Below are 13,105 nucleotides of genomic sequence, written 5' to 3' on the forward strand. Positions count from 1 at the left end.
GAAGGAATGGGAAGTGAATACCAGTGGGCATCGGCTTTCTTTTGAGATTGGTGAAAATGTTCTGGAATTAGCTTGAAGCGATCGTTGCAAAACTGTGACTATACAAAAACACAGTAATTGACTCGGACTCTTTAAATGGAGGGACTGCATGGGAGTTATTTCAATAAGACTATTAGTTGGAGTTCTAGTGTGGCGCTATAGGATAAACACGGGACTTCTAACCACAAAGTCAGTGGTTCAAACCCTCCAGGCTGCTCACCCAGGGTCACTATGAGTCAGAACTGACTCGATGACACTTAACAATAGTTAAATGCACAGGTTTATGAAAAGCTTGTTTGTTTCAGCAGCACTTATGATAGGAACAAAGTTTTTAAACAATACATTCAGCAGTGGGGTAGACTTACAGATCATCCTTACAGTTGAAGTCTTTATGGTTAAGCAGCCCAGAAGAGGACTGGGTTACAATGCACTTCCAGGTGAGACCTGTTTGGTCCCACAATGAGTATAGGTTACCTGGCCCTCTCTCGCACATAAACAGGCAGGTTTAGCTATCACAGCTGACCTCTCTGGGAGTCCAGGCTTCCACCTCCGGGTTATGACCTAAGCCAATCAGCGCATTGTACCTACCCTCTGGCCACAAGGATTGGTTCATGGTGAGCACGTGACCTAAGTGGACCCTATCAGAGTACATCTCAGGATTTCTGTGGAGAATGCTAAATAAAACATTCTCCACTCTGTCCTCAGACTTCAATCTGCAGCTCTTGGAGCAGCGAAAAGGAGAGCCCTCCAAACTCAAGCAACACCAAGGGCACTACGATAAACTGAGGAAACTGAGGCCCGATCGCGAGCATGGACCAGGTTTTGTCTGAAGCTGCCCTGGACTGTGTCATTCACGAGAGCCTATAACTGCTTTTATAACAACCAAAGCGATACATACGCAAGATGGGCGTTTGGCCTTCAGACATCTCACGTCAAAGCTAGACAAAGACAAAGATGCCTTGTCATCCCAGAAGCCATCTGCCCTGTCCCTGAGGCTTTGTTCACACACACAAGCACACACAGAGATGCGCACAAAACTGGGTAGACTTTTATTTTAAAGTCAAAGGCACAGCCTGGATGGGCTGAGGCTAGTGACCATGAATGCCCAGTCCAGATCCCCAAGGCTCAGCATCCCCAGCCAGGGGCAGCTGTGCCAAAGGGAAGGGTTGGGTGAGAAGGGGGCCTCCCTTTTAGGGGGTCACCTGCCTCCTTCCTTAGCCCTAACAGGGGAGAGGCAGTTGATCCCAAGTGAAGTGTAAGTGCTTCCGGGCCCCCCAGGACCTCTCTCTCAATCCCCCAACACAGGTCTTTGGTGGACGGAATTGCACACAGTCCATAAAGTGACAGATTGAGGGGAACCCACCCCCCAGGCGCAGGACCTCAGGGGCGAGGGGAGAGGGGTCCCAGTTTCTCCCTGTGGCAGCTCTGTAGAAATGAGGGTGGCACCCTGCCTTGATAAAGCACCTCCCCTCGCTGGTAGGCGCTTGGGAGAGGGCTCCCCACGCCCCACTCCTCAACAGGACCCCTCCCTCCCTGCATCTCTAACTTTACCTGGTAAGACATAAAAAATTCTCTGCTTATAAAAATACTTCTGCTCTGTCTTTTGGGGAGTAAGGGGTTAGGGGAATAGGGTAAACGCTGGGGGTCAGGGCAGAACCGTTGGCCTACACCTGGAGGGCAGTGAGCCGGGCTCCCTGGTCACAGACCCTGTAGGGGAAGGGGGTCACAGTGGAGACGGCTAGGAGGGGGGCAGGGGGCCGTTGGCGCGGCGGGGTGGCCCCTTGCTGGCAGGGGCCCGTCCAGAGGCGGCAGGCGCCGGGGAGCCGCGGCGGGAGGCAGCCGCGCTCCTCAGCTTTTGCTTGCGCCGCTTGGCCAGGGGCGCGTTCTCCACGCTTTTCAGGAAGAAACCCTCACGCTTGCCACGGTTGAACGCCTGGCGGAGGGAAAGGGGTGAGTCTCCTGTCCTGCACGCCTTCCAGAGCCCAGTTTTGGCCTCAGCCCTCGGGACCCCTCCAACAGGTCACTGATATCCAGCCTTCCCAACCCACCAGAAGCCACTTCACCTTTCCCGGCTCTGAGGACCCCGCCTCCCTGGCTCTGTCCCCTCCCCACCACCATCCCACCCACGCTCCGCCCCTCACCATGAAGGTGGCGTTCAGGCCCGAACGCACGGCTGGCCCAGAGGACTCCAGCACGTCTGGTGTCCGGAGTGGGGGTGAGGAGCGCGCGCTACCATCCTGCAGCCACGAGCTGGCCCGCAGCCCCTCGAGCTTCAACCGCTTGGCAGGGTCCACAGTTAGAAGTCCTGGAGGCAGGCCGGGAAATTAGGGAGGAGCCTGTGTGAAGGGGGAGCCCCAACAATCCCACACACTCCTCCCCTTCCCATCCCCCAACCAGGACACGTGACTGAGACCACTCCCGGCCCAGCAGAGACCATTAGACAGCCCACGCCCTCCAGCTCCGCACCTCGGACCAGCTCCTTGGCTTCTTCAGAAACTCCCTGCCAGGCCTCCCCATCCAGGGAGAAGCGGCCCTCACGGATCTTGCACATGATTTCAGCCGCCTGGCTCTGCCCGCCCTGGCCGGAGGCCCCCTGGAAGGGGACCTGCCCCGACAGCATCATATACTAGAGGGGAAGTGAGAAGGAGTGAGACCACCAGGCTGCCCAGATGAGAGAACCAGAGCTGACCCCTCGGTCCACCCTTCCCCACTAGAGTAATTCCTGGCATGATGCTGTAGGATATACGCAGGACCAAAAGGTCTGTTTGAATCACAAGATCGGTGGTTCAAACTCACCAGCCGCTCCTCGGAAACCCTACACTGGGTCACGCTAGAGTCGAAACCGACTGACAACTATTATAAGCATGACTCTCTGGCCTCTAAGCCCCTGACATACGGGGCCCCAGATCCAGCACCAAAGCAACTCCTGACCATCAAGCCCTGCTACCCCCACAAGATGTCCCCTGTCCCCTGCCTCGAACTGCGCTACACTAGGAAGACACTTGACCCAGTCTCTGGAGATCCAGCACCTCTGTCGGGGCCTGGCCCCATACCAGAATGACACCGAGGCTCCAGAGGTCGCAGGACTCATCATAACCCTGCTGCGCCAGCAGCTCGGGGGCAGCATACTGCAGCGTGAAGCAGGGCGTCTGCATGGGCCTGGTAGGACTCTGCGGCCGAAGCCGCGCGAAGCCGAAGTCAATGATCTTTACCGGCGCCCCCTGCGTCTCATCGGCGTACAGGATGTTCTGGGCGGGAGACCAGCAGAGTCAGTGACCAGATTCCCTCGATCGCAGCCCGGCCCTCCATTTACCCAGGCCCACCTCCGGCTTGAGATCACGGTGCACCACGCCCGCCTCCTCGTGCATGAAGCTCACGGCGGACACGAGGCTGCGCAGGATCTGACTCGCCTCAGACTCGCTGAAATGTCGCTTCTTCCGGATATGCTCAAGCAGCTCCCCGCCCCGTAGCAGCTCCAGGACCAGGTATGTGTGCAACTGCCGTAGACACAGCCAACCATGGTCAGGACCCACCCACCCGCCAGGACCTGCCCCTTGACCAACTTAAAGCCCAGCTTCAGGCCCCATTCTCGTAAGCCACACACTACTCGCCTGACCGCATACCTCAAACCTCAGGTCCCTGGCCTAGACTTCAGCCAGGTTTGAACCCCGACCCTAAGATCACGCCCAAAGACCACCGCTAGGCCCCGCCCCTTTCGTTACCTCCAAGTCCCACCCCTATCAAATCCTATCTCATACCCTCAAATCCCATTTTTTTGCCTGTTCTCAGCTCTGCCTTCCAACCCTTTTACCCTACTCCCGTCAATCCCCGTCTCAGCTTCTGTGGCCCCAGGCCCCACCTCTCCTACCCCCACCCAAGCTCCACCTCTTTGGTCCCCAGTTCTGCGCATGCCCGGGTCACGTGCTACCTGGTCCTGATGCACCTCGTGCAGCTTCACCACATTGGGGTGCGACTGGCACAGTCGCAGAGCGGTCACTTCGCGCTGTGTGTTGGCCTCCAACCTAGGGTGCACGTCAGACAGGGTCACGGTGACTGAACCCTTGGCCTAACCCTCCCTGACGTCTCCCAAGCCATACCCGCCCACCTGCGGCTGAGGATCTTGACGGCGAACTCCTGGCCGCTCTGGCGTTGGCGGCAGCAACGACACACAGAGAAGCTGCCCTGGCCCAAAGCGGGCTCCCGTAAGTCCAGCTCGTACTGCTGGAAGAAGGGCGAGTCCTGGAGGCAAAGGGTGCACGTTAGGAGACCCACCTCTGAGAGGCTGGGGACCTCAGTGAGGCCACACCACAGATACCTTGTGGAGCCAGGCCTGGAGTCTCAGGCCCAGACCCCACCCTGGTCCAGCCCACCTGCATCATGGCGCTCCTGGCCACGGCTGCCCGGCCTGGCCGGTCTCCAGCACCAGGTGCCTCTAGCACATCAGTCATCACGGCGTTGTTGTGGTCAAACAAGATGGACGGCGCCACAAAGGAGTATCCCTGTGGGGAAGAGAAATGGGCCAGGGTGGGTGGACAGCAGGGGTCTGGTCACACAGGCCTTGTGGACACGTTTTATTCCACCTCATTTGGTAAGAACTCGGATCCATATCTGTTCCCACCAGACTGTCCTCCTACCTTTCTCATCACAGTGCCCCACTGGTGCCAAGGGCAGCACCTGGCACAGCATGGAAGCCCAGAAAGTGATAGGCTAGATGCATGCAAGTACCAAGGCCTGGCATCGCAACACTTAGCTTATTAGACTCCAACTCTGCCCAGTTAGACAAAACTGTATGCCTTCCTTGCCTTCTAGACTTTGGCCTCCTATCAAGAAGCTGCAAAGAGAAGCCAGAGCTCTCCTTCCAGATCCATGTCCTGGCAACTTCAGAGACTTCCCAGGGTAATTTTAACTCTGTGCTGCTTTCTCCTAAAAAAAAGGCAGCCCTTTTTCAGCCTAGGAGCGGAGGTCCGTGGGACCATCAAAGGAGAAGAGCAGAGAGCGGGACCCTATCCAGAGAAGCAGTGATGCCTGAGATGGAGGCAGAGACAAGGACGTGGAGAGATAGAGTGGCTGGGGACTCTAGACCCAGAGAGGGAGAGGAGCTGTGTGCTGACGACTGGGGGGCAGGCTTGTAGTGTATACCCTTTGGTTGGTAGATGATACATGGAGGGGACTATAACCATGAAACGATATACAATAGAAATAGAATGAATGTAAAACTAATGTTCTCCCATGTAAACTATCATATAATTCACAATAAAACATTAAAAAAAAAAAAAAAAAGGCAGCCCTCCTGTGCACTAGGAGTCCTGGTGTGGTGCTGTGGGCAAATGCACTGGATTGTAAAGTCAGTTTGAACTACAAGGTCGGTGGTTCAAGCTCACCAGCTGCTCCTTGGAAACCCTATACAGGGTCACAGGGTCACTATGAGTCAGAACCGACTCAACAGCACTTAACAACAACAACAACAACAGCAACTGGCCGGATCAATGCCTGGCATTCTGTAGGCTCTCAATACACCATTTTTAAGCATCAGTTGAATGAATGAAAGTAGCCATCAGTTTACAAGAAAGAACTTGCGCATTGGGATTATGACGATGGAATGAGATGGGTATCATTTCTTCAAGGAGGGGGCAGATCCAGCCATATTATATATTGGTCTATTCTCATGTGATATGTATGGATAAGCACACAATTCCTACTCTCCAGGAGCTTCCTGACTAGGGGAGGGCAGCTCAGTCTGCCGGTCAGTGTTCAGCATCATGAATGCTCAGGAGATGTCATATGCAAAGGCTGAGACATAAGGGGACGACCCAGGGGGATGGAGAAGGCTTCCCACAGCAGCAGCACTGGACACCAGACCTGAAGAATAAGTGGAAAGTTGCCAGGTGGACAATTGTTTGAAGGTATTCCAGGGGGTGAAAACAGCATGTGCAAAGGCACAGAGGAATGCAAAAGTTAAAGTGAATGGAGGTGAATACTGTTAACCGATGGTACATGGAAGGGATTGCAATCATTGTAATGAAACGAAGTGTTATGATTTGCTGAATGTAAAACCGATGAGCTGTTCTGTAAACCTTCACTCCATTCATAATAAAAAGTTCAAAAATAAAAAAGCTCTGAACAAGGACCACATGCCAAGAAAGGATTTGTCCAGCAGGCCTAGGCTTCTACAACGGGATCAAGGAAGAATGAAGTGGTGTGCCCAGAAGTCTGCAAAGCCGCAGTCTAAACATGGCATGTCTTCCTAAGCTCCAAGTAAATCAGCAGATCATTCTGAATGCTATCTTTGCATAACGACACCGAGAGATGAGGAGTAGGAGGGATGTGGACGGTGAGTTTAAAGGGAAGCCTGAGTTCAAAACCAAGTCCTGTCATAACTGTCTATGAAAAACAGCTCCAGGCATCACGCAGGTGCAGTTCTGAGCTCTGAGTTTTGGAAAAGCTCCATGGGAATGCTTGAGAGGTAGAACCCTGGAGATTACAGAGTCACTTAGAAGATGGAGGGGACAAGGGACCTGCTGGCTTGAGTGCTACGGGTCACACTCAGCCACAGAGGGGAGCCAAGGAGGAAAGGGTTTTGAGTACTGAATAGGACGAGGCCAAGGTTGGGAAGAGGACAGCTGTGTGGACACTGAAGAGGAAGCAGGTGGCAAAATGGTTAAGCGTTCAGTTGCTAACTTCAACGTCGGCAGCTCCAACCCATCAGCTGCTCTGCAGGAGAAAGCAGTCAGCTTCCATAAAGATGTTGTTGTTAAATACCATCGAGTCAGTTCAAACTCATGGTGACTCTGTATAGGGTTTCCAAGAAGCAACAGGTGGGTTTGAACTGCCAACCTTGTGTTCGCAGGCCAGTGCTGATCCTACAGAGCCGCATCAGGAATCCTCCATAAAGGTGGCGGCCTTGGAAATACTCTGGGGGAGCAGTAATACTCTGTCCTCTAGGGTTAGAATTGGCTGGACCACTATGGGTTTTTTGAGGAATGAGATCCTGAGCTAAAACTGGAGCAAGGGAGGCAAGGGAGGCCTGGGAGCAGGGGCGGGGGAGATACGGAGTCTTGGTCAGGACACAAGGCTCGCGTGGCACCTGCAAGTCAGCCAGGATTTCCCCTATACCTGGGTTCCATGAGCTCTCACTCACCTGGAAGATGCGAGGGTCCCCAGGTGGGGGGCTGCCAGAGGGTGAGTAAACAGGCTCCAGACGGGTAAACTCCTCAGCAAAGTTACCCACATCCAGCTCAGAACGGATCTGGGGTCGGAATGGGGCTGCAATCTTCCTCGCCGCCAGAGCAGCCCAATCCAGGCCCTGGAGAAAAGGAATCAGAGATCAGGGTTAAAGGTCAGGAATCAGTCTTGGACTTTTAGCCAAAACATGCCCTTTTAGGTTTAATTCAGTCTGATAAACCCTGCTGATTGCCGGCCCAGTATTCATTCTCCCTGTCTTCCTTAGTACTATCACCCCAAGTTCATCCCAGACAGCCATATATACAACTAAAATACAATCTTTTGGGAACTTCCTTGCAGTAAGGGGTGACCAATAACTTGTAAGCAAACATCGTGAGGTAGAACTCCAGGGAATGGTCCTCAAGAGGGAGACTGACGGTTGCCAAGTACCCTTTTTGCCCTTTCTATCCTTCTTCCTCCTGCTTCTTGCCTGAAAAGCAGCCTAAATGGCAAGAACTCCAGCAGCCATCTTGGACCACGAGGCAACCCTGGGATGGATCTTTTGTGCTAAGAATGGAGAAGCATAAGAACAAAGGAACATGGGATTCCTGAAGACAACATGAAGATACCTCAGCAGCCCTAGCCTGCCAACCTCCACCCTTTATGTGAGAATCAATAAATAAACCTCTTTATGGTTTAGGCCACTGTTCTTTCCAATGTCTTACTAACAGCCAAATGGCGATTCCAACAGATCTCACTATTTCGAGTTTAAACTTTTTGTCACTTCAAGTCAAGAGGCCCAAGTCAGGCTTAAAGATCCTCAGTTCTTGACAGGGATCCCAGCATTGCTATTTCCAAAAAGGTTACCCAGATAGTAGGTGGAATGAGGAGACACCCATCCTCAGCCCTCTAAGGCTTTGGAGTTCCTCCTGTGGACAGGTCAACCTGTTCCCAGCAGCCAGCATAGGACATAAAGAAAAATATTACTTTCCCTCCTCCCCTACAAAGGGACATTTTCACTGCACAGACTGGATTCCTGTCTGAAAAACCATCTTCAGTGGCCTTTTAGGCCGGTACTTGCAGAGGGGGTTCAAGAGGATGGTACTTGAAGTGCTGGTAACAGAATGCTGGCCCCATGGTAAAAACCAATCCAAACCTGCTTCGGGCTCATGACAACACTGTGGGTTATAGAGTGTAACTGCCCCATAGGGTTTTCTCGGCTGTAATCTTTACGGAAGCATATTGTCAGATCTTTCTCCCACAGTGCCCCTGAGGGGATTCAAACAGCCAACCTTTCGGTTAGTTCTTTTGAAGTGCCAAGGAGTCGGTTTCGACTCATAGCAACCGGTATAGGGTTTTCAAGGAGCAGCTGGTAGATCTGAACTGCCAACTTTAGCAGTCCAGTGTTTATCCTACAGCACTACATCAGGACTCTGGTTAGTAGTCAGGTGCAAACCATATGTTGAAGTCTTGGTGTGGCACTGTGGGTTGATGCGCCAGACTGCAAAGCCGTTTGAACTGCAAGGTCGGCAGTTCAAGCTCACCAGCCACTCCTCGGAAACCCTATATAGGGTCGCTATGGGTCAGAATCGACTCGACGGCACTTAACAAAAACAACAACAAAGAACTTAATAGTGTAGTGGTTACGAATCGGGCTGCTAATCTCACAGAAACTACCAGCTATTCTGCAGGAGAAAGATGAGGCTTTCTGCTCCCATAAAGATTTACAGCCTCAGAAACCCTATGCAGGGTCGCTATGAGTCGGAACTGACTCCACGGCACATAACAACAACAACACAGAACCTAATAGGTGGCCATAAAATGGGGATTTTGTTACCATATCATACAAATCTGATGACCCCATGCCAACAGGAGAATGGACCGACTAAGAACCCGTAGACCTGGGTTTGAATCTGAGCTACTTCACTTTCTGCCTGGGCACACTTGGGAAAATTACTGAACCTTTCTGAACCTCAGCTTCCTCACCTATAACAGTGGGGATGATATCAGGGTGGTTCTGCGGGTTACATGAAATAATGCAGGCCAAGTACCCACATGAGCATAGTGTGTACTGCTGGATGACCAATGGCACTGACCGGGCACAGCACCTGAGGGAGCATGGACTCACAGGGGGACAGAGTCCATTCCATTCTGCAATCTAACATGTATGTTCTCTTAACATACATGGGCTCTGTATGGCAAGCACTCAAACGGCACAAGGACAAAACAAAATGCCCAGGGGGCCACTACAAGCCCAACCTGTCATTTTCATTAGGAATTTGGACCCTGAGGAAACCTAGGCTTGTCTCCAGCTCAACACCCTTTTCTGTGCCATCTTGGACACATGGGCCTGTGAACTGAAAGGACTGACTAGCCCATTCTTGAGTCCCTGCCCACCTGGACACCATGACTAGAGCCCTTTTCTGGGACGCATCTGTGACGTCTCCACGAGAGGATGGGGTGGATAAGCCTGGACTCTCCCATACATTCCCCTGCTTTCTCTGGGGGGGTGGTCTAGATAAGGCGAAATCAGCCAGACTCAGACCCCCTCTAACCGGAGCAGCCACCCCACCTAGGTATACACAACAGGAAGGCATGGGGGCCTAGAGTCCAAAGCCTCACCTGGAAGAAGGGATGGTTCTTGACTTCTTGTGCCCCCTGGGGGCCGGCGCCCAGTCGCTTCTTGGGGTCCTTACAAAGCAGCCGCCGCAGTAGGTCCTGAGCCACAGGCCCGATCCGAGGGGGGAAGGGAGGGGAGCACTTCAGGATCCGTCTGGGAGGATTGGGGGGGCGTCAGGGGCAGTGAGCCCCCCCACCACAGCCCTGCCCAGGCAGGCCCCAGGCACTCGGCCACCACGGTCAGCCCTCCTCACCGGGACACCTCAGCCTGTGTGTTCCTCTCTCCTTCCAGCGTGAAGGGCGAGGCCCCGGTCAGCAGCTCGAAGAGCAGGATGCCCAGGCTCCACCAGTCCACAGCCTAACGGATGGGGCCAGGATAAGGGTCTGTGCTTCCTTCACCCCTGCCCACTGGCCCTGCTGGCCTGCCAGCCCACCTTGCCATGCCCAGACTTGCTGCGGATGATTTCAGGGGCCATGTATTCAATGGTGCCACAGAAGGAAAACGTCCGGTCTTTCTGCGAGGGTGAGAGGGCACGTTCAGGCCCCCAAGGCAGAGGGGCGGGGCAGCGGGCAGAGGGGCGGGGCAGATGGTAGAGGGGCGGGGCAGCGGACAGAGGGGCGGGGCACGGTCCATTCAGCCCCAGACACAGAGCTAGCAGACATAGCAGGCCTCCTTCACCTCCTCCGTCAGGAACTCCTTGCTCAACCCAAAGTCCGTGAGGACGATGTGGCCCTCGGAGTCCAGCAGCACGTTTTCCAGCTTCAGGTCTCGGTAAATGATGCCCAGCTGGCAGGAGGGACAAGAGGTCCACTGAGTTTCCGCCCCAAGACTCTCCCCAGCTCCAGACCTGCCGGGGCCAGCGCCCTGCCAGTGTCCCTCCACAATAGCCACCAACCAGGAGAGAGCTGCATGCAGAGAGACCCTGGGGACAAGAGCAAAGCCAGCGTGGAACCATTCAAAGGAACAAGGAAGGAGGACCCCAGAGAAGACCTCATGAGAGCACCCCAAAGTCCCAAGGGCAGAAAGCCTGGTGAGGAGTCCCAGGATGCCTAGGGCCCGGCTCTGAGGTCTGTGTTTGAGGAAGTTATAGCTCCGAACTCCTCGTGAAAGGAAAGCCCCTTTATGGGGAGGCACTAGGGGAGGACACCCCTACAGGCAGAGCTGAGGCCTACTCCAGGAAGCAGCTCAATCCCCTACTGAGGCACCGCTCCTCCCAGAAGGCCAGGGGAGAGAGACTCCCTTATAAGGCCCAGACCTGTCCGTGTGGTCAGAGCCTCTCCCACCTTGTGCAGGTGCTCCAGGGCCAACGTGATCTCTCCCCCGTACACGCGCACCTCGCTCTCCTTGAAGTGCTGGCGTTGGTAGAGGTGGGTGAACATTTCCCCGCCGCTCACATAGTCTGGGGGACAGTGAGGATCAGACCACTCCGGCAGGTTGACCATGCCTGTGCCCACCCAGGCTAGGTCACCGTGCGGCTATCCTTACCCAGGATGAGGTGCAGCTTGGCGTCGGTCTGGAAGGCGTAGTGCAGCGTGACCAGGAAGGGTGCCTGGCGGACCAACTCCAACACAGAACGCTCGGTGCGCGTGTGCTCCTGCGTCTTGGCGCGCTGCACCAGCGCTGCCTTGCGCAGCACCTTCATGGCATACAGCTTCCCCGCATCGTGCCCGCCCGCCTTCCGCACCAGGAACACCTTCCCGTAGGCTGTGGGAGCAGCGAGTGGGTGGAGGGTGGGCAGTGAGCAGGAGGGTACTGCAGACTGGCGGGGGTGGGAAGTGATGCCAACCCTGGAGGTTGTGCCAATCCAGGGTAGAAACCAGGGTACCAGGCAGGTGTGCAAACGGCTGGAAAAGGTGTGCAAACCATAGGGATGTACAACCCAAGCTGGGGATCATGCAAGCCCAGGAGGCCTACAGCAGATGGGGGCTGGGCATGTGCAAACCTGCCAGAGAGCAGGCAGATGCAAGAGGATGCAGATCCAAGGAAGAGAGCCAGAGGTGCGGGAGGGCTAGGGTGTTTGCAAAGCTAGGGACAAGCTCAGAGAGGATGAAGGGCAGGAGAGTGCAAATCCTTAGGAAGGATGCAAGGCCCGGCGGGTGTGGGCAAGCCAGGGAGGGGGCATGCAGACACAGGACCGCACAGGGAGGAACCAGGTCACCGTGGAGCCGGCCCTGGGAGAGGGCATGCAAACCCTGGCAGGGCAGGGTGGGGCAAGCCAGGCAGTTGTGCCGGGAAAGGGTGGGGGGCCTTCCCAGTGGCCTGGCCCGGGCCCAGACAAGTTTGGGGCCCTGAAGGCTCAGGGCACCGAGCATGGGACATCCGCCTGGAGTCCGGGGGTCCTCACCTCCCGTGCCCAGCACCTTGAGCAGCTCGAAGTTCTCCACGCTCACCTTCTCCTCATGCCCCGTCAGGTTGGCTGTGGGCACGGGGTGAGATCAGCCCCACAGATCGTGACCCCTCCCAGTCCCACGCGACAGCTCCCCTTCACCTCGTCACTGCTGCCCCACCTTCTGTGATCCGGAGCTCCACCGCACAGCCCTCGTCCTCGTCTTCGTCCCCCATGGCTAGGCCCGTGCGGCTCGGGCTCCAGGAGGCGCCGGTTACATGGCGGCTCCGGCCGGGGCGGGCGCTTCCTGGTGCCGCCTCCAGGCCAAGGCGGGTGCCGCCTCTCGGCTCCCCGCCCCTCGCAGCCTGAGTCAGGCGGTTGGAACGTGACAGCGCCGCGGGCTGCAGTGGGCGGCCGGCGGGGCGACCCTGTCACCCTGTGTAGGGGCCCAGTGTGTGCACTTGGGGGCCCCATGCAACCCTATCAGGGACCTGGAACTCCCCCTAGGAACCATGCCTGGGCTCCCAGATAAGTTGGAGCCACTATTGGGCATACACCCCACAGGCTAGGTGACGCCCTAGGAATCCTGCTGAACCCAGTGTCGGTATAGCAGAAGCCTGTACCCCAAGGGGGGGGGGGAGGGCGCGCACAACAGGCCTGCTCCTCTCAAAATCTGCACACCTCAAATAGGGGAAGCTCTCTGTCGATCCCCACCCTTGTCCTTGTCCAACACAGCCTTGGCCCAGCACCATGCACTAAACGTGGCCACCATCCTCGGTGCTGGCAGGCAAGTGTTGGGGAGTCCTAGCAGCTAGCCAGCCCACGGACAGAGGAAGCAATCTGGCCCCTGTTCCCATGACCCTCAGACAGACAGCAGAAACCCCCTCTCTGGAGGTATGAGTGCTGGTGCAGGGGGGCATAGGCTCTCAGAGGACCCAGCTACAGGAACCTCTCATTGC

The 13,105-nt window shown here is 55.5% G+C and overlaps 1 protein-coding gene across 4 annotated transcripts; it reads right to left on the minus strand.

The window, feature by feature from the left end:
• Positions 1-1,075: 1,075 nt before the first annotated feature.
• RPS6KA4 (ribosomal protein S6 kinase, 90kDa, polypeptide 4) lies at positions 1,076-12,452 on the minus strand. Of its 4 annotated transcripts, none has more exons than XM_006860975.1 (17): positions 12,328-12,452; positions 12,165-12,236; positions 11,306-11,524; positions 11,104-11,219; positions 10,499-10,606; positions 10,254-10,334; positions 10,074-10,177; positions 9,823-9,973; positions 7,178-7,342; positions 4,410-4,538; positions 4,145-4,257; positions 3,968-4,061; positions 3,363-3,536; positions 3,093-3,287; positions 2,506-2,665; positions 2,181-2,344; positions 1,076-1,972 (listed from the first exon to the last, which is right to left on the minus strand). In XM_006860975.1, the coding sequence occupies exons 1-17, from the start codon at positions 12,380-12,382 to the stop codon at positions 1,778-1,780; spliced, it is 2,295 nt and encodes a 764-aa protein (XP_006861037.1). In that variant the 5' UTR covers positions 12,383-12,452; the 3' UTR covers positions 1,076-1,777. The 4 variants fall into 4 exon arrangements, with proteins under 4 accessions (XP_006861037.1, XP_006861036.1, XP_006861035.1 ...); XM_006860974.1 differs by having other exon boundaries at positions 4,145-4,260; positions 12,328-12,447; XM_006860973.1 differs by having other exon boundaries at positions 4,145-4,278; positions 12,328-12,447.
• Positions 12,453-13,105: the final 653 nt, after the last annotated feature.

The sequence above is a fragment of the Chrysochloris asiatica genome, unplaced genomic scaffold (assembly GCF_000296735.1).
Source record: "Chrysochloris asiatica unplaced genomic scaffold, ChrAsi1.0 scaffold00040, whole genome shotgun sequence".
Lineage (NCBI taxonomy): Eukaryota > Metazoa > Chordata > Mammalia > Afrosoricida > Chrysochloridae > Chrysochloris > Chrysochloris asiatica.

What these genes read in the sequence shown, in the direction of transcription:
- RPS6KA4 (XM_006860973.1), bottom strand. Translation starts at nt 12,382, where the DNA reads ATGGGGGACGAAGACGAGGACGAGGGCTGTGCGGTGGAGCTCCGGATC. An exon ending in CCCTGGAGCACCTGCACAAG is followed by an intron (nt 10,607 to 11,103) that starts GTGGGAGAGGCT and finishes CCCTCCTGCCAG; the next exon opens with CTGGGCATCATTTACCGAGA. An exon ending in GGGACCCTCGCATCTTCCAG is followed by an intron (nt 4,539 to 7,177) that starts GTGAGTGAGAGC and finishes TCTTCCCCACAG; the next exon opens with GGATACTCCTTTGTGGCGCC.